At 26.7% G+C, this 26,294-nt stretch overlaps 1 protein-coding gene across 1 annotated transcript; it reads right to left on the bottom strand.

Annotated features, from left to right (window-relative positions):
- Positions 1–6,628: 6,628 nt before the first annotated feature.
- On the bottom strand, positions 6,629–25,969 carry LOC129969278 (polypeptide N-acetylgalactosaminyltransferase 13-like). Its single transcript, XM_056083772.1, has 12 exons — positions 25,662–25,969; positions 24,933–25,193; positions 20,518–20,698; positions 19,677–19,846; positions 17,798–18,005; positions 16,223–16,393; positions 16,023–16,140; positions 13,469–13,655; positions 11,702–11,844; positions 10,623–10,730; positions 8,898–9,038; positions 6,629–7,393 (listed from the first exon to the last, which is right to left on the bottom strand). Exons 2-12 carry the CDS (start codon positions 25,180–25,182, stop codon positions 7,253–7,255), a joined length of 1,818 nt encoding a protein of 605 aa, XP_055939747.1. The 5' UTR covers positions 25,183–25,193; positions 25,662–25,969; the 3' UTR covers positions 6,629–7,252.
- Positions 25,970–26,294: the final 325 nt, after the last annotated feature.

Here is a 26,294-nt window from a genome sequence, read left to right as displayed (position 1 = left end):
AAATTTAACAGCACGCTCTTGATACTTTTCTTTCACTTCTACCCTATAGTCTTTCAAATTTCCATAACTTTTTCTTCAACCTGTTATGTTTCAAATTTTCTGTCCTTACCAACATTACTCGTGCCTTGCTAAAAAAATCTTGTGGTATTCCGATAGAAGATCATTACGGAAATTGTGACTATACAGAAGTAAGTTTGATAAAAAAAAAAAAAAAAATCGCAGCTAAGACTTGCTGGAAAAAATTAGCCAGACACCTTTTGAAAACTGATGACTTGTATAAGCAATACAAAAAATATTCTCTCAGTAATTATATATACTCATAACTACTTTAACGCATAACTACTTTATACCTTTTACCAACTTAAATTGCATGGTAATTTTTTTAACTTCTTAAAAAAAATTTTAATGAATGTACTAAACTGAAATATATTTCTGCAGAAATTCCATTATATTATGAAGTATTATTATTTTCCAGTTCAATAAAAATATATATAATAAATATATATCCACCAGTTCAATAAAAATATATATGAACTGGTGGATAGAATTACATGTTGCTTGCGGCACCTTTTTGGTCGTCTTAAGTTCGAGTCTGGAAAAATTCTTTATCCTTTATTTTTACTTTTTATTATTATTTTTCGAAATATATATTCTATATTTACTACGAATTCGACCAATTTTGATACATTCTAAAATTTGACATCAAAATATCTATAAATTCATTTGAAATTATGAGTGTCGATGTCTCGCACATGCGCAGAGATCATCCGTATGCTTAGAATTGTGCACTTTCAACCAGATTTCCATCGAATTTGAAACTTGGGTTAATGGTATTAAGAATCTTAGACTGCTGCGCTGTTCGAGGGATCCGTGGCATGGTGGATCAGAGCAGTGCATTCCTTCAGCTCGAATTTCAAGGGTGTGGAATCGTTATATATATATATATATATATATATATATATATATATATATATATATATATATATATATATATATATATATATATATATATATATATATATTATTTATTTTGAGTATTGTTTTCGAAAACAATTCCAAACTTATCAAGAGTTAATCCTCTGATTATGCAGTCTAAAATAAAATTTTATCTTAAAATGTCAATAAAATTTTTACAGTTTTTAAATGCCAATACCTTGCACACCCTCAGAAATCACTCCTATTCATAACATTGTACTTTTAGACCAGAAAAAACTTTATTTAAAACTACGAATAGTTAATCGCGAACAAGGAGCTAATACCAAATCACTCCTATTCATAGCATTGTGCTTATAAACCAGAAATCCAAAGTATATATAACTATGAATAATTAATCGTGAATTGGAAGCTTGCATCTCCATCACGCGTTAAGGATACGTGGCCTGATGGATCAAGAGACAAGATATTTCCGAACATTTTGCAGGGCTTCAGTTCGACTCTCGGAGCAGATGAATCGTTATATATATATATATATATATTTCTCCTTTTTTTTTTTTTTTGTTTCTTTTGTATATTATTCTCCAACATGATTTCAAACCTACTGCGAGTTATTCCACATGTTATACATAATAAATGAAAATTTTATCCTAAAATATCAATAAAATATATACAATTTTTGATGTTAATATCTTGCGCATGCCCCGCAATCACTCCTATTCAGAGCATTGTGCTTTTAGACCAGAATCTCATCGTACTTAAAACTATGAATGATTAATCGAATTTGGAAGCTTGCACTTCTCTGTCGCTCGAAGGATGCGAGCCCTGATATATTGAACGTTTCAGAACATCATGAAGGTCATCAATTCGAATCCTGAGCTGTTGAATTGTTATACACATTTCTTTTGAATATTATTCTCCAAAATAATTTCATAGTTATAAGTAGTTATTCCACTGGTTATATTTCCGAAAATAAAATTTTATCCCAAAATATCAATACATTAAATACAATTTTTAGTGGTCAATATTTTGCAATGCGCAAAAGTCTCTCCAATTCATATCATTGTGCTTTTAGATCTGAAACGTTTCATATTTCAATGCATGAACTTTTAATCCAACTTCCAATCTTACACATCCATGCTTTTCAAAGAAGGTGTGGGCTGATGTATTGAGCAGCAAGGCGTATCAGAACTTTTTGCAGGTCTTCATTTCGAATCTCCGAGCCAATGAATAATTTTATATTTTTTTCTTTCTTTTTGATTCATTTCTCCAGTCTAATTCTAAAGATACTGTAAATGATTCCACTGGTTACGTAACCTAAAATAAAATGTTATATCAAAATACCTGTAACATTAATACAATTTTATTATGTCAATATTTTGCACATGCCCAGAAATCACTCCTCTTCAAGGCATTGTTCTTTTAGACCAAATACCTTTCGTATTTCAAGAGTGGATTTTAATCGAGCTTATACCTCTTTGTCGCTCGAAGGATGTGTGGCCTGATGGATTTGGCCCTTTGTCGGATTTGGCTCAAATCTGGCGCTAAAGACATTAAATCTGTGTACGAAATTTTATTTATCCAGCTCATTTTATTTTGTAATTATCACGTTAACTTATATTCGAACCTTAAACCAGATGCACTTCCTCTGTACTTTGTTTGCTCAAAATTTGATAGACATCTACGAATTTGTAATGAAGAACTATATCAAATTTCATCCATCGAACTCAAAGAGTTTTTGAGTTATCTTTGTCATAGACAGACTGACATTATCCAAAAATATGTTTTTCGAATTCAGAGGTCTAAAACATGTAGACTCATCAAAATCTCAAGAGTTCAAATTTTTTGACGATTACAGTATTTTCTCTATACTGCGTATACGAGAAAGTAAAAAGAGAAGAAAAATTGCTGATATAGTTTGGATACTTAGGATTTGCATTTTTACAAGAAATTCTCCACGGAGGAAAGGGAGTGATATTAATCCCAGCACCTCCTTTTGACTTTATGTTGTGATATTTAATTGTCGAGATTTATGTGTATTTTCGCTTCCTGTTTGTCATATTTATTAAACCAGTAGCTTATATGCCCACGTTGGTTGGAATCAAAATGCTTTCACTTGTAATATATTTATGTTTGTTAAAATTTCTTATGACCACGAGATATTGTAAGATATCTCCAAGATAATCGATGCTCTGAATGCCAACCAATGTCATAAAAATATCGAAATTATGTTGTTGGGTATATTGTGCTCATAGGCTACTTCTTTAAAAAATATTATAATAATATACAAAAACCGTTTATCGTTTGATATGTTTTTAGTTAAAATTAAAATGCTAATTGAATCAGATTATTTTAAAAACTCCCAATAAGACACAGAGGAGTATATAGAATTTTTTATTGAAAAATAATAAAGGAAGTCAATAATTTTAAATTAATTTAATTAATTAAAAATTTTAAAATATTTTTAATAATAAATCAAATTTAAAAATTTTAAATAATAAATTTAAAAAATTTAAAAATTTAAAATATTTTTAACAATAAATCAAATTAAAAAATTTTAAGTAATAAATTTAAAAAATTAAAATAATAAATTAAATTATTTCTCAAGTTCGTTTGAGTCCACCTAGCCTTTATTTCTCAACCGTGTATGTCACTAAGATGTGCCACAGTAGCTTCAAATGAAGCTACCCAGTTACAAATGTATTTATATGCAAACATATGAAAACAATTAATAAGTTGTCCTTTTGCTTATTGTGCATTTGATTTCATTTCATAAATTTCCATCCTAAAATTCAGTAGTTTTATGTTCTGTTCCTCAAAGGATTAAATAAAACAATAACAGAAATTTTATTATTTATAATATTTATTTTTATTCATAAATTATTAATTGAATATGAAATTAAAAAATATTTATCACCTTTTGAGAGTTTTGGAAGGGAAGACCTGAAGATTGATTTATCTATGGGACCCTACTGGACTTAGTATAGCCCTGCTCATTGACTAAGAAAATGTTTGCTAACATTTATGTACAGATAAAGCAATATTGTATTCCACCAAAGCAGGACAAATCCTCTTTAAGTGTTATTCCTGCGATTAGAAGATAAATACTTTTTTATTCTTCTACAAATATCAGGGTGGAACTTGAATCCATAGCTTTGGAATTTACCAGATTTAATATAAATTTAAAAATGTTTGATTTATTATATTGAATAATAGAAATTGAATCAAATGAATAAAAATTTGAATATATATAGAATATGATTTCTTTTTTACGAATCTATATCATTATTTGCCTGCCACATTAGTTCCATCGATGGGAAAAGAATTTTGCAGTAATTTTAATGGATGCTAGATCAATTATCACAGTTCCTGGTGGGAAACATCTATCTTAACTCTATAGTGAATTGATGACGCTGAGTGCTATTGTGCTGCCACTATTTTCTATTTAGCTATTTGCTCATATTGTTCTTCGTTTACATCCTGGCATTGTTTTTGTTACCTGTGCTCCTTTGTTTTCAGGAATGTTTGTGACATTGTTTTCCCATTACCTAGCACTTTTTTCACCGTATATTCACCAAATAATTTCCGTAGCTACATTAAGAACGTCTTAGCACAAATAACTTGCCTTTTCTTGCCAAAGCAACGATGTTTTACAACTTCTGCTGGTAGTTCTCCTTCCAAATATATATAGAGTATAAAATATATATAGAGTTCCATAGTTTCCCCAATATGCCATCTGACGCTTATAATTTGACCTCTATGGGTCGCTTATAAGTAGCACATAGCTATTTTATATAACTTAGACACCACTTACAAGTCATCAGCTGACCAGTAGTATAACAACTGAGGAGAAGGTGGTGGTGGGGGGGGGGGAGGGGGGGGGTTATAACTCCTCAGATGTCAGTCTTAAAGGCACCATGAAGAGAAACATTAGGGCAGCGATGCCACTTTTTAAAATGAAATATCACAAAAGACGGAAAAATATTATCATGCCCCTACCATCATTTACACTACCACTGATGGCAACCACAGATGAAAAAAATCATATTATGCTTACTATATAACTAATTATATTTGCTCTGACATAGTAGCTGGCATGGTTCATCAATTATTTGAGCTGAAATAGGTGAATTTGTATTAAGGTCCCATTATGAAATAGCATGAGGGCAGTTTCTTTATGAATTTAATCATTCTGAATCACAGTCATATAAGAAAGACAGCCTTACAGCCAAAACATTTCTATTATACCAAAACTTTTACCCCACAACAGCTAGAGGATATTTCTATTGAAGATGTAACTTTGACACACATTAGATCTTTGTTGGAATCAATTATCGAACCTTATGACCCTGGAATCCAGGTCACCACCAGACCACTGTGACTCTACTGAAATTAATTTAATCATTCTCTCAGCAATTCTCTTGTTATTATATAATTACATTGAAAATTTAATTTAAATTTTATTAAACAAATTTTTTGCACTCTACATATATTTAAATGTTATTTATTTGTCAAATCAACCTTTGAATTAATTTATTTTGTAATATCAGAAATCATATAATAAACATAAACCAATAAAAAAAATTCTTCAATTTTTTAAATTTTTATTTTAAAAAATAACATGTTAAAAAGTTTAAAAATAACAGAAACATCACCATTCATAAAACAATTGTTATGTCATAAATTAGTAATATCAAAGAATTATATAAAATATTAGAAGTATTTATATGGAATGTCATAGTATAAATAAGAAAACAAGAATAAAACTAACAAAGAAAAACTTTGTAAATATAAAACCAGCACCATATCTAACTTGAATAATGCCTCAGATCTAATGAACAGTAAAAAATATGCAACAAACACATATAACTAACAAATAATGCATTGCAACTTTATGTGTACAGGAGCAGGATAATTTGATTATTTATCTAAGATAAAACTTTGCTTATAAAAACTTTTAAACTCCATTTATTATTTACTAGCATAAAACATTATTTATCACAGATTTTAAAAATTAAAAAGAAAACAATACACAAGATAAAGAAGGAAGAACAATAAGGAACTTCAATATCTTACAAAACTAAGTAAGAATTTAAATACATTATTTCATTTTTATTGAACTAAGGAATACAAAAACCACAAATTTTTAAAGCTACCTTGTGATTTAATTTAGAAAGATATGAGAAAAATAACTAATTCTAATCAAATAGATTTTATTAATGATTATTGAAATCTGAAAAAAATGCATGCCTTTTGCTATAATCAGTGACAACTTAACTGATAGGTTTAAAAAGTTTAAATCAAATACATAGAATAGTGTAAAAATACTTTTAAAATATCTTTAACTTAAATACAGAATTGATCGCATTAATGAATTTTCATAACAAATATTCACATGTATAATGCTTCATAACAATTGAAATAATTGTCAAGCAACAAATCTTTAAAAAAAAAATAATAACATTCATTAAAATAGTTACAAAAAGTATTGAAGATTATTTCAACTTCTTTACTTTATTGTGTACCTTGTGATTTAAAATATTTCAGTTTAAAAAATGAGCAATGATGTATTTTAAAAATATGAGTATGGCAATTCCATTTTAACTTCACAACTTCAAAATTAAGACACTGATGAACTTCAACTATAGTAACATGTAAAATTTGAGATTAAAATTTTATTAAATTCTTAGATACTTAAAAAAATAAATTATATCAATCTGTTTAAATATAAGCAGCTGTAAGTAGACTATAAGCAGAATTGATAAATAATTATAAATATATATAGCACTAATAAAATTGTTCAGAAACCTTATTTTAACCACTGAAGATTTTTAAAAAGTAAAATAGTAGAACAGTATCTACCTGTATCAATAAAATAAATTTCATATAGATTTCAAAAACTAGGTAAACAATAGATTTCACAGCTTCTGAATTCACTGATACAAAAGTTCATTTAAGTTCATGGATTTAAAATTTCATTTATATGCAGCAACTCATTCGCATATAAACTGCAATTAAAAAAAGCATTTACAAGATTCAAGTAATATAGCTGAATATTAATTGGACAAAGACAAAACATAAAACTACAGCAAATATTAAATGCCAGGAACTAAAAAATACTTTGAAAATGTACGAATGTCACAAAACACATACATTGTGTTTTAAATAAAAATTGCAAACTGTAAAAAGAAATATATAATTAGCAAAGCAACAGCATGGTTATGGAATAATAAATATGCAAAATAAAAGATTAAATGGCAAATAAAAAAGTAGTTTAAAAGAAATAAATTCTTTTTTTTTCAAATTAATTCTCTGAATATTAACTTTTCCAATCTACATTTTCAAAAAGCCATTTCTGATTAGAACTGCCATCACAGATTTGTAAAGTCAATGCTTCAGGTCGAGTTTTGGAAGGTATATCAAGGCACAAATTTGATTTTGAATGAACAAGAATCTGTTTCTGTAAAATAAAACAAAATAAATTAATTATTTGTTTTTTAAAATTAAAATTAACAATTATAATAAAGTAAAAAAAAGCAAAAAGCGAGATAGCTAAAATTTATCACTATTATATTTTAAGATACTGTAAAGAAAAATGGCTTAAACTCTGGAAAGAAAACAGCAACAAGATATTCAGTGATGATCATGCAAATATATATTCATCATTAAAAATTAAAAACATATCTTTCCTTGATCTTGGTTTTGGATATATTTCTTGAGTACATTAAGTTGTTTTTTTACAGAACAATTGGTTTTTAAATTATAAAATATACTAAAATACTTTTCTTTTTTACCTAAACATATTTTTACAAAATTTGTTCTATGATTTATTTTATTTAGTTACAAAATATTAAAGAACAAAAACTTTATCAGTACAATCACCAGAAAGGTTTTCAGGAATAAACAATTAAAAATTAATTTATCTGCTTACTTCTGAAGATAAAATAAATTTCAACTTCTAAATTCTAAGAAAATCAACAAAATTTTAAAAAATGCAATGTTTAAGTTACTAAAAACTCTCATATCACAGAGTAACAGATTTTACAAGTTGGCTTTTTTATAAGAATATATTCTATTTTAACAATATCTTAGTCAGGCCAGCTCTAGAGATGAAGTCAGAATTGTGCCATTTAATATTAGCAGTTCTTTTACCCTATAATACCTTCTTTTATTTTTTTAACCAGTATGCTTGTGTATTTAATACACTGATAACAATTTTAATCAATCAATAAAATTCTGAATATAAAGTGAGTGAATATCATAGGCTTAATTTTTCTAAAAGGCAATAAAATTGTAACTGCTAATATTTTAGGAGTGCAACAACTATTGGCAAAGATTATGCATGAAACAGTGAATAATGTGAAAACCTTTGATCTGTATGTTGCATACTTGAGTTACCAAAATTCAAAGTACATGATATCCATTTTTTTTTTTTTTTTTACCAAGAAAATTTCCATATCTGATAGGGAAGACCTACATTTTGTACCATGCCTGCGTTTTGTTCAGGACAGCTTAACTGCTTTCTACTTTCAGCCTCCAACATGCATGATTAGCAGAAATGGGTCTGTGTTGGACCACAACTATATTTGATTTGTGGCGACATATTTAAGCTGGCTGTAGCAAGCTATTTCTTTTTTGTGTCATGTGCAATGTTATTGATTTTTTTATTTCTGTATATATTGTCTTGACAAATCTGATGTAGCTATGAATATATTATTTTCAATTCTAAATTAAATTGAGTTTTTTCTTTTCTGTAATGTTTATTTCCAATCAATGTACAAGTCTTGTCAATTTATTTAGTGATTAAAGTTATACAGAGTCAGAAACTTTTTTTTTCCCCCATTCTACACAACTTATTACACGTTTAATTTATAAAACCATTAAAGAAATGAAATGATTTTTAACATTTTAGCATAATCAAAGCAACAATAATTAACATCATATTTAAATTAATAAAATTTTACCGTTGGATCATAAGTCCACTTTTGGCGCAACATTTCATTGCATGCTAACATCACAACATATGTGTCTTCTGCTCCTTCAGGAGAATCCAAGCAAACAGATTCATCACTCATAATTTGTCCTTTCTTTGTTAATATAAATAGCTGAAAATAAAATTAAAGAACCTGGATTATTATCATACATAAAATGAAAGTATAATAAGCAATTCATAAATTTTTATCACTTTTAAAATATATAAAGGGGAAGAAAAACCACATGTATGAGAAAATGCTTCTGCTATTTGTTATAATGACATTATTCTGTTATCATTTGTTTTAAAGATTTGTTATATTTTTCTGTTGTTATCTCTTATAATGATATTAGTATAGTGACAGACTGCAAAATGAAGAAGGTCTTTCTCAAATCATAACAGATCTGATCATGCTTAGACTTCATAGAGATTTGGAGTCATAGAAAGAATGGTCAGTTGCTATTGGATGGATTCGTCGCTATTAATCATTCACATATGCAAAAGAATATTAATGCATTTCTAACAGATATTCTAACATCAATTCGTTCTACGATTCTGATTCTGAGAAGAAACTAAAAATGTAACTAATTAGATAACATGAAATATCGATAATTTAAAATATTGCTAATCTTATATAATACAGAAGATGGCAGGACTAAATGTTAAATTTCATGGCATTCTTTTAGCAGAGGGAACTAACTGTACAGAGAAAAGGAAAGCCTGATTGTAGTTAGAGAGCACAGAAGGAAATGACAAAATACCCTTTCGAAGAGAAAAGAAAGCTACTTCAACCATGTAGACAGATTTGTGATAAAATTTAATCCAAGTAAATGAAATACCCTTTTAAACAGAAAAGAAAGCTACTTTAACCATGTACACATATTTGTGATAAAGTCTAATCTAAGTAAATCCCAAATGAGTAATTCAAGTAAATGACTAAATGAAAAAAGAAAATCAAAGTTGATTACATTAAAATTTTGGAACTCTGCAAGAAGACAAATATTTATAACAATACTGATGAGGGTATTTTAGAAAATGGAAAAAGTTTTAGTTTTAAAGCAATTTGATTATATTGAAGAAGTTTCATTTTTTAAAAATCCAATATTTAAATTTTACATTATGAATTCTGGTGATGTTCATTCCATTACCATAATTATGGTAAAAAAAAATAGAGGGTAAATGTGCATGGGACACAAAAAAATGGGGGGGGGGGGGCAAAAGTAGTAAAAGATAGTAAAACCAGACTTCATAAATTTAGAAAGGAATTTTTTACTGGAATTCAATGGATAATATATGTGGTTCAACATTTTAAACAAATCAAATGGTTGGATTAAGAAAGGCAAAATAAAAGACACTTGAAGTAGATTTTACTTTTTACATACAAAACAGATATTTTCCTATCCAAATTTTTTTTTTTTTTTTTTAAAGCTATGAAATATATCATGTTCATAAATATATAGCTTATGCATATAAATTACAAAACAATGTAAAAAAATCGAAACATAGATTGGTTCAATAGATACAGTTCAATGTTCTACTGAAACATGGAAACTGCTTTCTTTTTTTCAGCAAATTATAATTTTTAAATAATATAAGAAAAATTAAAACTCAGCACACATTCTAAAAATAAATATTTAACCATCAAAACATCGAATTAATTGCATTTAAAATAATGTACAAAAAATTAAATAAAGTTTTAAAAATTTATCTGGCATACCTGCTTAGGATATATTTCAAAAACACATGCTGCTAGTTTCATTTTTCCAACTGAATGTTGAGATGAGCCTCCTCTTTGGAAACATTTTCCATTCTTTAAATTTCTTATCTGGAACAATATCATACAACATACTGTAATATTGTTCAATAAGTATATAATCATTCAGTTCAGTTAAAAGTTATCTTAAACAAAAGAATTAAAAATTCATTGAAATTATAATTTTAAAAGGCATATGAATATCTGTATATTGTTACTTATTCCTAAGAAAGAATACTCAAAATACAACAGATTTTTTTTTAAAATAACAGGATAATTTTCTTTTTGCCTTTAAGATTTTAAAAGATATTGAAATATTTAAAATAGAATATTTCTAACAAAAATTACATTTCCATACCAAATATCATTTTTTAAAGGATAATTTATAACAAAACAACAATACACTTATGAAATGGCATTCATCTAAAGAATAATCCTAATATTTATATTCAAAATCTGACAGTGCCTGGATGTCCAACAAAAAGTTAAACTAAATTTATAAATTGTAATAATAGCATTTTTCACAATGCAATGAAGTAAGACTATATGTGTTATCAATTAAATTTTACTTCACCTCTACCAATCTACATACACTTAAACCTTCAGAAAAAATGATGGAATTATGATGAGTATTCAAGAATTTAAAAATACATTTTTACAGTGCATCAATAGAAAAATGCACATGGATGTCAAAAAGTAACTGATAATGCATATAGATGTTTTAAAACATTTGGATACAATAAAAAATAGACTCCAGCACTGCATTATTTTTCATAGCATAGTATTCATATAAATTTAAGAAACCTAATAAAAGAATTTTAAATGATCTTCCAACAGAAAAATAACATCCTTGGAAAAAAAGAACTAGAAAAAGTAGTTCAACATTTTTTTAAAGAATGGATTATCATAAAATTGGAATATCAGAAACAAGAAAAGAGAAAAGATTAAATGAAAAGAAAGCTTCATGAGAAACAACAGAAAGAAGAATTCAGATTTAAAAAAAAAAAAAAAAAAAAAAAGATTGATTTCACAAGAATGGATACCTTCCCAAAAAATCTACCATCCATTGGAAGAAAATGTTCTGGCCAAACATTCTCCAAATACCATTTGAAACTCTTGCAGTTAAGCCTTTCTCGCAATTTCAATCTGGAATCTACATCTACATTATGGTTTGTTTTAGCTGCTTCTATATTAAATGAAAACAATCATGCTCAAAATAAATGTAAACAAACTATATATATTTTTATAATCATGCACAAATTAAAATGTAAACAAACTATATATATTTTTATAATCATGCACAAATTAAAATGTAAACAAACTATATATATTTTTATAATCATGCACAAATTAAAATGTAAACTATATATATTTTTTTATTTGAACTACATAAAACTCTTTCATAGAAAATTAGATATGCCACTAAGGAAAAAAATATTCTACATACAAATTAAAATCTCCTGAGAGTACGAAGATAGTGGCACCAAATGCAGTTAAGGTAGTAGAAATTTTCAAACTGTAAAATTTAGATTCTTTAATTTCAGAATATCTCATTTACATTACATATGTGAAACTTTTATAAATACTTACATTTCATAAAATATAACAAATTCAATAATGCTAGTAAATTGCTAGTTGACATTAATGCATTTTATGCCCTTTTATGCAAATTTTTAAATTAATTTTTTGTTTCTTTAACTCACAACCATTAGCATATTTAGACATTTTGCAACCTCAGACTCTACTTTTAATAAGCTTGTCAATGACTTAATTTAATTTTTCATATTAGTACAATATGAAAATGTATGCATTTATTTGTTTATCAAGACTCATAACTGTGTAGCATTCATGTCTGTGCATAATTATATCTAAACAGATACTTGCTGTTAATATGAAGGGTATCCAGAAACCACATACTATTTCAATTTTTGCCATGGGAGTGTTACTTTCAAGATTTCACACATGCACATGCGCTGACTCACTGGCAAACTGCAGAAGTCATTTTTAAATCTCTGAGTATTGTGTTAGTTACATATTGAGCATTAAAAAAATTAAATATCCTGATATATGCGAATTGCATTCTACCTCCACTTTCTTAATGCTAGGAAATAAAAATGATCGAAATTCACAGACAAATTTGTAAATTTTAGGTGACATCTTGCTATGACAAAGGCATACTAAAGCTCATCCCCCTAAGACAAAAACATGCTTCAATAATGGTGGCAACTACATTGAAAAATAGTCTAGGCATTAAATGAAAAAAAGATTCTTCTAATAACAGTTTAACCTAGCCGAGGCATTATGTAATAATTTGTTTTCTAATAATAAATAGTGTCTTTTTTTCAATTCCTCAATGGAATTTAGTTCATGTTTACTCTTGGTATTTATTGCAATAATTAAATTAACATAATAAAGCAGATAGAAACAAAGTGTTAGAATTATCCTAATAAATTATTATTTCTAGAATTTTATTTTTTAAAATTTATTTATTTGATAACTAAACTAATAACATTTTTTTTTTTTTAATCAATGTGCTTGCAGCTCTAAGAAGTGGTAGATTTGGAAATGCTGCTATTACTCATAACCTTTATTCAATATTAAAAATATCTAAATATACATAAAATAAGAAGTTTTCTGAACATATTTTGAAACAAACAAAAATTTAAATTATAGTATTGAATTAGTGAGTAGTCAGAAGTAATTTTGTTTGAATGAAATTTTCAGGCTGAATTTTAAAAAGGCAAGAAAGAGGGAATTGTTTTTGTAGGGCAAGTGGAAGAAACAGAAAAGAAATACGAAATATTTTTTACCAGGATTCATTTTAAAATAAAATGTTTTCCACTCATCCATCCAAACCGCAGCTGCTCTAGCAAGATTCTGATATAAAACGGCACCAACTCCACCAGGTCTAGGAAATGTATATGGTGAAGATTTTCGAAAAACATGTCCAACATGTGAGCAAGGTGCAATCTCTATGCTTCCACCACACTGCCAAACCTAATAAAACAAACCATAAAATCAAAATATTTACTTAATATCCAGAAAATAATTTTGCAGAAAATCAAGAAACGGAAAAAATATCGTTTCATCTAGCAGAATTAATCAAATTACATTGGTTAGAATTTTTTTTTTAATGTAACAAAATGATGGGAAGTCCATCAGGAAAGTATTCTAACAATTCTTATTGAGCATAAATTACGAAATATTCAACTTTGAAATATGTCATCCTTAAAAAATATTTTAATTGTATTTGTATAAGGGATCATTTATGAATTCATATTTGCATAATCTACACATTTTTACTAGGAACAATTCCAATTTTTCCTTATTTAAATGATTATGTATAGACAGAGTAATTACCAAAAAGTTTTGTACACTTTTAAAATGTGAAGAAAAAGTGCAGCAGTCTAGAATTGAATTTTAATATGAAGTGTAATATTTTTTTCATATTATTTCAACAATTTCGTTCATATCTTGGGAAAAAATATCGATTTAAAAAATAAAAGTAAAAATGCTAGAAGATAGAAATAATAATAAAAAAAAAAACCGATGACACTAAAGTGTCTGTATATCAAAATAGTTTTATATGAATTCATAACTAAAATTAAAGTTTGTCACTTTTTCTTTTTTATTTTTTGCATTTTGGTGGCATTTAAAAAATAGATTTGTGTTTAATCTTTGTAAACTTATTCCTCTATTTCCTTCCCCCCCCCTTTTTTAATGACTCATAGTTATAAGGTAACAACAAGCAGCATTCAAAAAGTGATGATTTTCTTTATCATCACTTTTTCTTTATCATAGTAATGTTAAATCAATTTCTTATTAATTGATTTGTGCAAACTTAGCCGATTCTACAGAGATTCTATGTGATAAAATGTTTTAAAGAAAAACTGTAATAGATGTATTAAATTGATTAATTGTTGATTTGCATGTTCATGTCTCTATCAAATGATACTTTAATTTTTTTTTATACTTAATCTCTTTTATACCAGGAAGAATATTAAATAATAATTTACCAAAACTTTGTTAAGCATTTATTTATCTCATTTTTTAAATGTAATTTATCAAAGCCTGGCAACAATGCAATATGTTACACAAGAAACTGCTGCTAAATTTTATTCATTAATTTACTTAATACTATATGAGTTTATCTCTTGTTGAGAATTTTGCTTTAATCTTTTTTTATTAATTAAATATCTCAAAAAAATTCTAAAACTATAATCAGTTCCCATTTGTCTTTTCAATGGTTTACATTTAAAAAATGTAAGAAGAGTAGAATATGTTACATGTACTGAATTTTCTCTAGTTTTTACATTTATGTTCCGTCATTATGTAAAAATTCTAAAATATCTTAAACTAAAGCAATATTGAAAATCAAGTTCTGCTTTCTCTTTTGTTTTAAGAATTTTCTCTCCTTCTAGCAAATCCTTTCGAAAAGTTGAGATGCATCACAAAAATAAGTGAAAATTGAGATGTTCGGAAAATTTGATTATTGCTATATACTTTAAAAATTACAAGATAAAAATGGATAAAATACAAAATATTGCCATTTTAGGTTTGACTTTTTTTGAATTCATAAAACTTTCAATTGTTTCTGTACAAAATTTTTACTAAAAAATTAAAGATTAATCAAAATTATAAAATATAATTGCATCTTTTAAAATGTATACTTTTTATCATGTTTATTATTTTAATGCAAAATATATTTATTGTCAAAGATTCATTAAATCTTCAAATATATAGAGAAAAAAAAATGAAGATTCTCTTTCAGAATTTGAAATGGCAAATTTCAATTGTTCATAACTAAATCCAGTATTCAAAGTTTCAAAATGTTATATACATTCAAGCTATGTTAATCTTCAAAATTTGGATTGCATCTGATATTGGGTATTGCTAATTAAAAAAATTGACTTGTAAATCTATATATGAAGTTTAACTTTAAATATGAAAAAATATTTCATACACTTATAGCGGATGTATTTCTGAAATGACAAGCATCTATAGCTTTATTGCGTGATAATTAGTTTTGGAATAATGAGCAGCATTCGGACACTATTTGATGGACACACAATTCACATAATTAATAGCATATGTACTGCATACTGTACTGAACTATAATAGGTGAGCATTTTAATATTGTAATGATTAGCAAATTAAAACTTCCAGAAAGTTGAATAATCTTAAAATCATAAATTAAAAATTACACATTAGAGTTCCAATATCAAAATGTATACATCCAGATGAATACCATACTAATTTACAAAATTTGACAACTTTATTTATGTCAGAGTTCAATGATATTTATATTACATTATTATAATGTAAGCAAATGTTTACACTACTCAGTAATAAGTATTAACTTACACGAAAAGACATTTCAATATTTTCACCACCCCAAATGTCCATTTTTTCATCATAGCGACCAATCTCCTCAAAGTAAGATTTATCAATTGAAAATAAGCCACCTGCCATCACAGGTGTCCTAAATATAAAAAAGAAATATTATCAAGTGGAATAATACATAAATAGAAAAAAAGGAGTGGGGGGTGAATACTTCTTTGTACCGAAATGGAACTGTTGAGTCATTTCTTCTATTCAGTAATTCTCTTTCCCCAACAGGATACCAACGAAAATGCAACTCCCAATTAAATGCTCCCCAATGCAATTCAAAACTTCGTACATACTGAAATGTTTCATCATGTATGATATCTATTACTGGGCATACAATGCGTGTTCTGAAATGAAAAATGTAAAAAATTAAATAATATTTTTCATTCTCCTAGAATAAATAAAAAGTAACAAGGATTAATTTTGAAAAGCAAAATATAAAATGATCCTTAAATTTTAAGCATGGAAAGAATTTTACAATAAATTCAGATCTTAAAATTTGAAAAATATATACATTTTAACATTTAATAACATTTTGAAATTTCCAAAAGTTCCACAATCTTTTATTCATACAGTATACCAGTGCATGCCAAATATTGAATACCTTACACTTTCCAAGTTAAAAAAAATAAAAGATTTTCAAGAGCTTGATAGTCGTTCTTTTGGAATACAATACTAAGATATTTAACAAATATATGGGATTTTTTTTTTTCTTTTAATTCTCTTCTAAAATCTACATCTTGTCACTAAAGAAATTTTTGTCTGATTTCAATTCTCCCCCTAAAGGTTACCGATTATTATGAAAAATGAAACAAAGAATAATTGATCCTTAATTTTCATTCAATAAGTATTACAAAATATGCAGCTTCTTTTTATTCTTAAAGAAGTTATGCAATCACTTTCTTTTTTTTGTACAAAGTTGCTTTTTATTATCTTGCTAAGAAACCAATCATAAAAATTTAAAATAAACTTAAATTAGAAAAACAACTTTTATAGTACAGCAGATATATTTCTGAATATAAAGCATAACGGTCTTAAAATTTATTTTTGTAAACTTTTATTTTTGATAATTTTGAGAAACATACACAAAAATTTATTATTGAAATGTAATCATTTAAGACTACATGATGCCTTGATTCTTTTTTCATTTTAAGTAAGTTTTAGAAAATTAAAGTCAAACACAAGTTAAAGATTCCATTCAGATGATAACAGAGCAAATAATGTTCACAAGTTTAATTCAAATTCAATTAACAAAATTTTAAAAATCAATTCTTAAATGAGTATCATTAGAGTAGGATTTCTGAAAGTATGACCCCAAGTAGGGTAACATGAATGATCTCTGAAGTCATAAAAATATTTATAGTGCTCATATTTGTCAAATTCTAAGAACACAATATTAATAATTCAAAAATGCAACTTAAAATGGAAACTTTCTTTATAATTCTGTAACTGAAATGTATTCTAGCTTTAGTTTATCACTTACCAATGCAAAATTTTTCTATATTTGTCTATTAGTTTTATTTTTTCCCTAACTCTGTATATACTTGGAATACCAAAAACTCTTTATTCACTACAGATAGAATATTTTTGCAAATGAAATAGGATAAACTTGACATTGCAAGCAGAAGAATCCTTGCCTTACAATGCTTTAAGATATGGCAAAAATTCAGAACTTAAAAATTAATTGAACTTAAAATTATTTCTAAATTATGTAAGGATCATTTAATAATTTCTTGAAATGTAAATAATACCTTTGTTCTGCAATGCGACTCAGGAGAGGTTCCAACCATCCTACTGAACATTCGCAATGTGCATCAAGAAAGGTAAGAACTTCCCCTTTTGCAATATTAGCTCCAAGTAAACGAGCTCGAATGAGTCCAACTCTTACAGATGATCGAATGATCTGAACAGAAACAGGAAGATGGGATACATATTCATCTAAAGGCTTTTTTAAAAATCCTAAAAGGATTAAAAATAAAATTGTGTTTTATCAAAAAAAATCTGACATAATTGTATTTTTAAAATCATAGAATTAGCATGCAAATTATTTTGAAAATAGGTCCAAGAATTTACATATAATAAAAACCTATAATTATAAAGAATAATTAAAAAATTTCTGAAATAAGATATGAAAAAAATATGCAGAGAACAATGCATTTCAATGATAAAATTAGTCTCTTTGACAAAGCAATTTTTAACTATAAACTTGTAATTGTAATAAATAATCCAAAAATTAAAGTTTTTATTAAAAAAATTCTTAAATAGTCAAATGATATTAGAAGATTAAATAAGAAAAAAAGAATGTGATTGAGTGTCCTTCATGTACAAGAAAATTTATAACATTTGTTTGTGAATTAAAACTTTTAACAGAGAAGAAATATACTAATTAATTATTGGCATTCCTCCATTAATTCCAAGTTAATATATTTATTTAAACAGATTTATGCAGATTAAAGCATGTTACCCTTCTCTCCTAAAAAAGGAGAGAGAAAAATGATTTCACATGTTTATGAAATTTTGCTTATGTTAGAAAAGAAAATAATAAATTTGTAAATTAAAAAAAAAAGAGTGTCGAATTAATAAAACATTCAAAATTATAATAAAAAAGTGTCTAAAATCTAAAAATTTATTAGAATAAAACTTATGTTATCTATTCATATATTTCTTGCATTATGACTACAGCTGATGATAATTCAAGCTGTTAAAGTAGAGAGAGATAACACGGAAAACTACACGACAATGTTGTACTCATTTATACATTTTTCAACCATTTAAAAGTAAATGATACATTGGCTATAATTAAATTTTAAACACAAATAATTAAGATTCTATATATAAACAATTTCTATTACAAATATATTTCATTTTAAAGAGCTCTTTGTACAATTCCAAGATTTTCAGAAGCATTATTATATCACTAGCTTGCTTATATCACTAGCATATTCACTCTTTACTTGCATTTATATATTTTATACTTATGTAAGAAAAAAGCAAGATGCATATAATTTTAATATTGTGCAGTTATTGAATCCACATATTCAATCTCTTAATGTGACTTCAACTCTAATTTGAATAATAATGAATAAATATCAATGATTTCAGATAAACAATGATAAAACAAACTTTATAATATAACCTTTCACAGTGACAAAAGCACACAAGTGATAGATGGAATTCAACAATAAAAAAGATTAATATTTCAACAAGAAAAAAAATATGTTGTTATAAATTGATTTTAAATTAATTTTGAAAAATTGATTAAAATTGCAGACCTGGTCATACAGAAATGAAATTTATGTCAATGAAAAGCTAAATTTTTAGATTTTAAGAAGGCATACAAATTATTTTTAAATATGTCCTGAAGTTACAGCAGAAAAATGTAAAATCACTCTAACCTCCACTCCTTCCTTTTAGGATCCATTTTTCAGATTTTATGGATCCATCTAGGTGCTAAGAAACATGTGTACCAAATAACTTTTGAATACATTGAGGGGCATGAAATTATTTAAGGTTCAAACAACTATTCAATTACATATTATTCACCAGAAATGTAGATATTCGACTTTTTATGTACCGGAAACTTTTATTGTGAATAGCAATTAATTAATAAGGCAAATCAATTCAACTTACTCCTTGTGCTTGCATCATCCACTAAAATAACTTCTTTTATTAATATCAAAGGAGATCGATTGATAATGCTATGGACGGTTCTTAACAAAGTTGACCAGGCTTCATTATGGTACACAATAATAATGCTTGTTGTGGGTAACTTTTGCAAGTCGTACTTTTTTTCTCTGCATCTGCAGTAAAAAATAAAAGACAAAAAAAAAAAGGAAGAAAGAAATACAAATATGAATTTCCACTTAGAGACTCATCAAAACAAATCAAAATGCTTAAAATTTTAAGAAAAGTATATTGTAATAATATAATTACAGATATTTTAAAAAAATTTCGGTACCTGAATGTAACCTTGAAAAACTCAGTTTAAGTCCTACTCTCTTAACTACATATATTGTCAATTGAATCTTAAATTATATTGCTTAGCAACAAGTAATAAAATATAAGATGCTATTATAGAATTAAAAAAAATTCTGGACCAAAAATTTTATTACACATAAATAACTTAAGAATAAAAAAAATCATATTTAAACTAGGATTTCCATCCCAAATTTCACATCATAACAAAGAAATAAATCATATAAATGTACACATATTTAACTTTCCCGAAAGTGATTGTTCCATATGCCACCTCTTTTAGTACTTTCTTTTAGCCAGTAAAGTCTTAATAATTTACCACAAAAAAAAAAGAAAAAAAAAAAGAATTTTTTAGTATTAAAAAGGATAACAGAAAGCAATACATATTCTAATCATTTTTCCTCCTGGATTTATGCACTTAACTTGCATTGTTTTCATGAGGAAAAATTTTTTGTACTTCTGACAGTCTAAGAAAATAAAACAAAAAAAGACTTACGCCATTCTACGTTCATCAGGCAAACTTCTGTTCAATGGAATTCGATCACTGGCAAGTAAATTAAACTTATTTATATAAAAAAGTGCTTTGCTTTTCTCTCTTTCCTCTGGTAAGATAAAATAAGCATCTCCATTTGCACCAGCATTAGGTATGGGTGAATAACCATTATGATTTATTATTTCTATAAAAAAAGGCCAAATATCTTCTATTATATACAGATAAATACTGTATCCATTTAATCCAATACAATCATGTTTTATAAATAATTTATTAACAGAAAAAGGCTGGGTTTTTTTTTTCTCATATTATAAATATCTTTGCTGTAATTACAAGATGTTAGCATATTTTAATATCAATATCTCTATTCTCCCTCAATTTTCATTACTTAATAAACCATTTCTGATGACCAGCTGATTGGTGGGATTATTGTCAGAAAATTTCTAACAAAAAATTTTATGCTCAGCTTGATTTTAATAAATGCCTCAGAAAAGTATCTTTAAATCTGAAATTTTGATAGACTAATTTGTAACTTATACAAGCTGACACAAAAAAATGGAAATTGCGTAACAATCCAATAAAATTGAGTGAACGAAGTAAAACATGTTATTCATCGTAATTGAAACCTTAAAATTTGCCATTTAAGAAACATTAATGGAATTTATCATTAAAAAAAATTACGTCTTTTAGATGCCATCCTCCTGTACAAATGAATTCTTGAAATCTGCTGTTGAGATTCCTCAGATGGGATACTGTGCATTTCATACTAAATTCTCTGTTCAAATCTAAATGAAGAATAGCTGCTTGCTTAAGAATTGAGCACTGTGGGCTCTATATGACAGTATGGAGAGTATTACGTACAACTTCAATGCTCTGTGGAGTATGGGCACTTCTTGGTCGTCCTGTTGGTTTCTTCTTTAGGGCAGATCCAGCCTCTTCATATTAATCCAACTTTTTATTATGTGTTTTGTTGGGACAGCAAAATGGCGTCCTAAGTTGTAAAAAACTTGCAAATTCCAAACTATCCCTCTGCACAGCTCCCAAACTATCACTTTTTTTATAAAACATTTTAATAGCAAACATACACAATTGCTCGTTCCAATGACCCATGGTTTACTAAAATGGCAAAGTGTTTACTTGCTCAAGGCCACTATCCTGCAGTGCTGATACCTGCTCATAGCTGCCACTATGCATTTCAAAAATTCCTTTTTTTTTTTTTGTGTCATCTTGTATTATAAAAGAAGCAACTGAGCCTATCATGTTGTGTATTAGTAGTAGTACAGTTTAGAAGTGAATGGACTATTAAAAAATTTCACCACTGCTTATAATAAAGAAGTTAATATGTATTAGTATTGAAATTAATATGTAAGTATCTAATTCCAACAAACTGAATATATGTATAGATACAGGGTGTCCCTAAAAAAAATGAAACAAAAATTTATTTTCTAGACTGCTACAAATAGACATACTTTCATGCACAGGGTACCAAAATGTATGAAAATACTTTAGCTTCTGTAGAGAATAAAAATTCGAAATTATTAAAGTAATATTTTTACACAGCCCTCATAGCAAAAAAGTATCAATAGGCGAAATTCTTACATTCATCTATAAGAAGAGAAAATTTCATGCTTTGATTTGTAAAATTATCTGAGATATTAAAATACAAATTATTGACTTAGGCTATTTTTTTTTCACACCTCTCATTCGAGTTTGAGTGAGTCTTTCACTGTAGATTTTAGGCACTAGCACAATCAGATTTCTCACTTGTTTTACATCTTCCAAAATTATTTATATTGTCACGTAGATACTATGATATAGAACTCAATTACACACACAAGGGGTAGAGCTAAACCAATTTATTAACTGAACTCAGAACTGAGAATACAGTAACTGACAAATCTTCTGCTTTTATACAAGCAGAGAAAGTTCCAGAATACTCTTCTGGAGACAGTAAGAAAAGTCCAGAACACTTGTCTGGTAAACTAAAGAAATGTCCAGTATCTTCTGGAACATGAAATGAAGGAAAACATAAAATCAAAGAATTAAGTATTTACATATACTATTAATCGCATTGTCTCTAGCGGGATTCGAACCCAGGTCTCTTGATCACGAGACCAGTGCCATGACCATTCGGCCATGGAGATCCGACTGTCTTTCTTCAATGCGGCAATATAGTAGTGAATCAGTGACATACTCAGGCCCCCTTTTTTTACCAATAAAAGTCTTCTATGAAGGGGTTGTTGTGAAGCTAAGGGTGAGATGGAGAAGTTTGATGAACATAGTCAATGTACCACTGATTGAGTTTTTTCATTACATAAATAAATTATTTAAAAAACAAACAGAAAAATGTATAATAATTTTATTGATAACCCAATAGTAAATTTTTTCAAAAAACAGTTTCTTTCTAAATGTAATCCTTCATAAACCTCAAAACAGCTACGTCAATTTCAGTTAATTATGTTTAGCTACAAAATGGATAACTTACACTCATGTTTTCCTAAGAATCTTCATTAAAAATAATCTTCAGTTTAGCAATTAATTAAATTTTAAAAATATGGTTTTTTCAATTTAAGGGTCATTACTAAAATTTATTAAATAAAAAAAATTGGTCTATCATTTTGGTTTGATCAAAACTTGATTTTCCCCCTCAATATATGATACTTTCTTGGAAATTTTCACTACTTATAACTCATCATTTTTCAGCTGTTGAATATAATTCTCCTTAATTAATTATGCATTAATTATTAATAAAAGAGTAACATAATTAAAATATTATATATCTAGTTATCTAGTTGTAAACGCTATTTATGCATGTAAAATATTTTTTTTATTTTCTACATTTAAAACAAACATTAGCAAACTAAGAAAAACACAAGAAGGAAAAACAATATTTAAAGCAAATTCTTTCACATATGCACATTAAAATGGAATGAAAAAAATCAACTTTTAAGTCCTATCAAATTTTGAACTCTAATAAGGTTCAAAAGTTGCTTATTTGCAAGCTAATACATGGAAAAATATTTTTTTTTAATTGTACAATAAATTTTATGTTCAGGCAAAGAGCTAAATTCATACATCATGTTCTTCTGCCATCCATAGAACATGTTGCTGGCTATAGTAAATAAGAGACAACATATATCAAAAATAGAAATTTGGAAGAAATTGAAAGGCAAGAATCAAATATTAGAAATTAGGAAGAATTTTTGGCATTCCGTCAAGAATATTTGATATTATGCACTATATTAAACAGATAGATTCTAAGATAGTAGAAGCTATCTGCTTCTACAATCTTAGAAAGCTTACCAAAAGGACTATATTAAATCAACTTTGCAAAATAAAGCCCAAAATTCAATCTTAATTAATTAATTTTTTTTTTTTTATACTCTACCCAACTACTGAAAAATTAAGCTAAAATGTTTGTTTGCTTACAGCAACAAAGATGTTTAAACTAGTTACAAAAAAAGTGAGCTGAAATTAAATAGGGAAGACTATATTAAAACTACTAAAATTTCAAGATCAATAATGGCAAATTTCAATTTTTAAAAAATTGGAATTTAAGAAAAAAAAAACTCTTGACAAGTGTTAAATCAACAAAATTTAACACTTTTTAATTTGATAAGATTCACACTTGTTACACATGGGTTGAATTTGAATATCAATTAATTCCTAGTGGCAAGTTCCATATCATTTTATAAAAACAGTAAAAATGGCAATGAACTATAAAATGAAGCACTCTTATCAAAATCAAATGTGTAAAATGATTTATATTAACAAATTATCTAAAAATAAGGCCTTTTTTTAAAAAAATTACAATACCCCATAGTATCTCTGCAAAATGGCAAAAACCTCAGTTTTTCCATAAAATTCTAAAATTTTAAGATTTAACACTAATTCATAATGCAATACATGAAGTGCTGAAATGCCATTATAAACCAAATTTGTTAATTTTGGTGGTGTTTATTTACTTTTATTTTTTATTTTAACTTCAGATCCTTAGCATGAACTGAATATTCAATATATAATTTTTTCACTATATTTCTGCTATAGATTGAAAATTACTTCATTTTACCATACATGACATAAATATTTAACTACGAACTTTTTTTTTTTTTTAACATTTTTGAGAGTGAAAGTATTAAAATAATACAAAGTTACTAAGAAATGTAAAAATGAAATAAAAATGAATCACTTATTTTGTATCATATAATAGAAAATGAATCACATTATACTTAGATTATCCAATATTAAAATTATGCTGGAAAACAAACACAATTATTATAACAAATAAAAGATCAAACTTTACATAATCAAGAACTGATTTTTTTTGGTCCTCTATCCTATGGTATTTTTATTATATAAATATGAATTATAATAATTTTTTTAAAAAAAAATTATATTATTTGCATTAAATTCCTTACCATCAGTTAAGTTAGGAGTAGGATTCCAAGGTAATTCATTTCCAATATAATGTCCAACTATAACATGAATTCCTCTTTTATCCACATACTCAATTTGTCTTTTTGATTTTCGAATTATTCTATCATCAGAGCTTTTCTCAACCAGGTTGGACTGTGAACAAAGAAGAACAAAGAGAGCCAAAAAGAAAGGGAACATAAGAAGAAGAAAATATATTCTTGTTTTCCTTTTCCATATTCTCCATGGTTTCATCACAGTTAACACTGTAAAACAACAAATTAATAGAGCACAATAATTTTTATAACCATAAATGATAACAATTTTAAGCTAAAGTTGATTAGAATGATAAAAAGCAAAGTTATATCTATATAGTAAAAGTTGTTATTTAATAATTAATAACGTTTATAAGTCAGGCTTTACTGACAGTTTCATTAACTGCATCAAACTTTTCATAGAGTGAAAATATATTAAAAGAAGTCAACCTGAAAAAATTTAATCCCCAAAATAAATAATTTTTAAATAATATGCAAATAAAAAAAACCATTATTGTACCATAGTGAATTGCCAAAGATCTTTTAATTTTAAAAGGAACATACAGACATTTTTATGCAAACATACAGACAGCATATAAGTAAATAAATAAAAATGGAAATTCACATTTAGAATTAATATAAACTTTTAATTTTACTTGGACAAAATAATAAATTTATTAACAAACAAAAAAAATTTACCTTTTTTGTAATAAATAATCACTGTTTCATAATTCTTTTATATTGTCAGTGTCATGAATGTCTCCTACTCAGGCACATTTCGCCCTAAAATTTAACCCAAGCTTATATTCAAGCAAATTCGAAAACACATGCCACTCCTATTAAACACAGAAAATGTCAGACTGAAATATCAAATCAGTGAACCGAAAAAGAACATCCGTTGAAAGCAAAATCAAATACCATTCAACTCGTTTGACCAAAGCCAAATTTAAATGGACAGAGTGCATTATCCTATACTCATCCGTCTGTTTATTGACACAAGAGATGAAAACATGTTCATTTCACTTCAAGCTTATTCGTCTTTGTTTCGAAACTGCTTTCATTATTCATAATCGGTGAATTTTTTAATAACAAATATTTTTATTATTTTATTTTTATATGTCTGTTATTACAGCCATACTGTGCATTTTCATTAAATGAATTTAAAAGTTTTAAAATAAACTTAAATACGCCTCCTAAAACGTCTATATCTAGGAGGTGTTGAATAAGAACGCAGTAAATAGAGATGCATAATCCACGATTTTTTGAATAACAAATAATATTGCTATTGTTATTTTTAAATATGCGTTCCAAATATCTGTTATTTCAATCATA

The sequence above is a fragment of the Argiope bruennichi genome, chromosome 5 (genome assembly GCF_947563725.1).
Source record: "Argiope bruennichi chromosome 5, qqArgBrue1.1, whole genome shotgun sequence".
Lineage (NCBI taxonomy): Eukaryota > Metazoa > Arthropoda > Arachnida > Araneae > Araneidae > Argiope > Argiope bruennichi.
The sequence above is the reverse complement of the archived record's forward strand: the minus strand, read 5'-3'. Positions and strand labels throughout refer to the sequence as shown.

Excerpts from the sequence above, each read along its gene's own strand:
- LOC129969278 (XM_056083772.1), bottom strand. The coding sequence starts at position 25,182 with ATGAAACCATGGAGAATATGGAAAAGGAAAACAAGAATATATTTTCTT. Across the intron at positions 18,006-19,676 it reads GGATGATGCAAGCACAAGGA|GATTTTTAAAAAAGCCTTTA; the intron begins GTAAGTTGAATT and ends TAATCCTTTTAG. Across the intron at positions 10,731-11,701 it reads ATGGTAGATTTTTTGGGAAG|ATAAGAAATTTAAAGAATGG; the intron begins GTATCCATTCTT and ends ATATTGTTCCAG.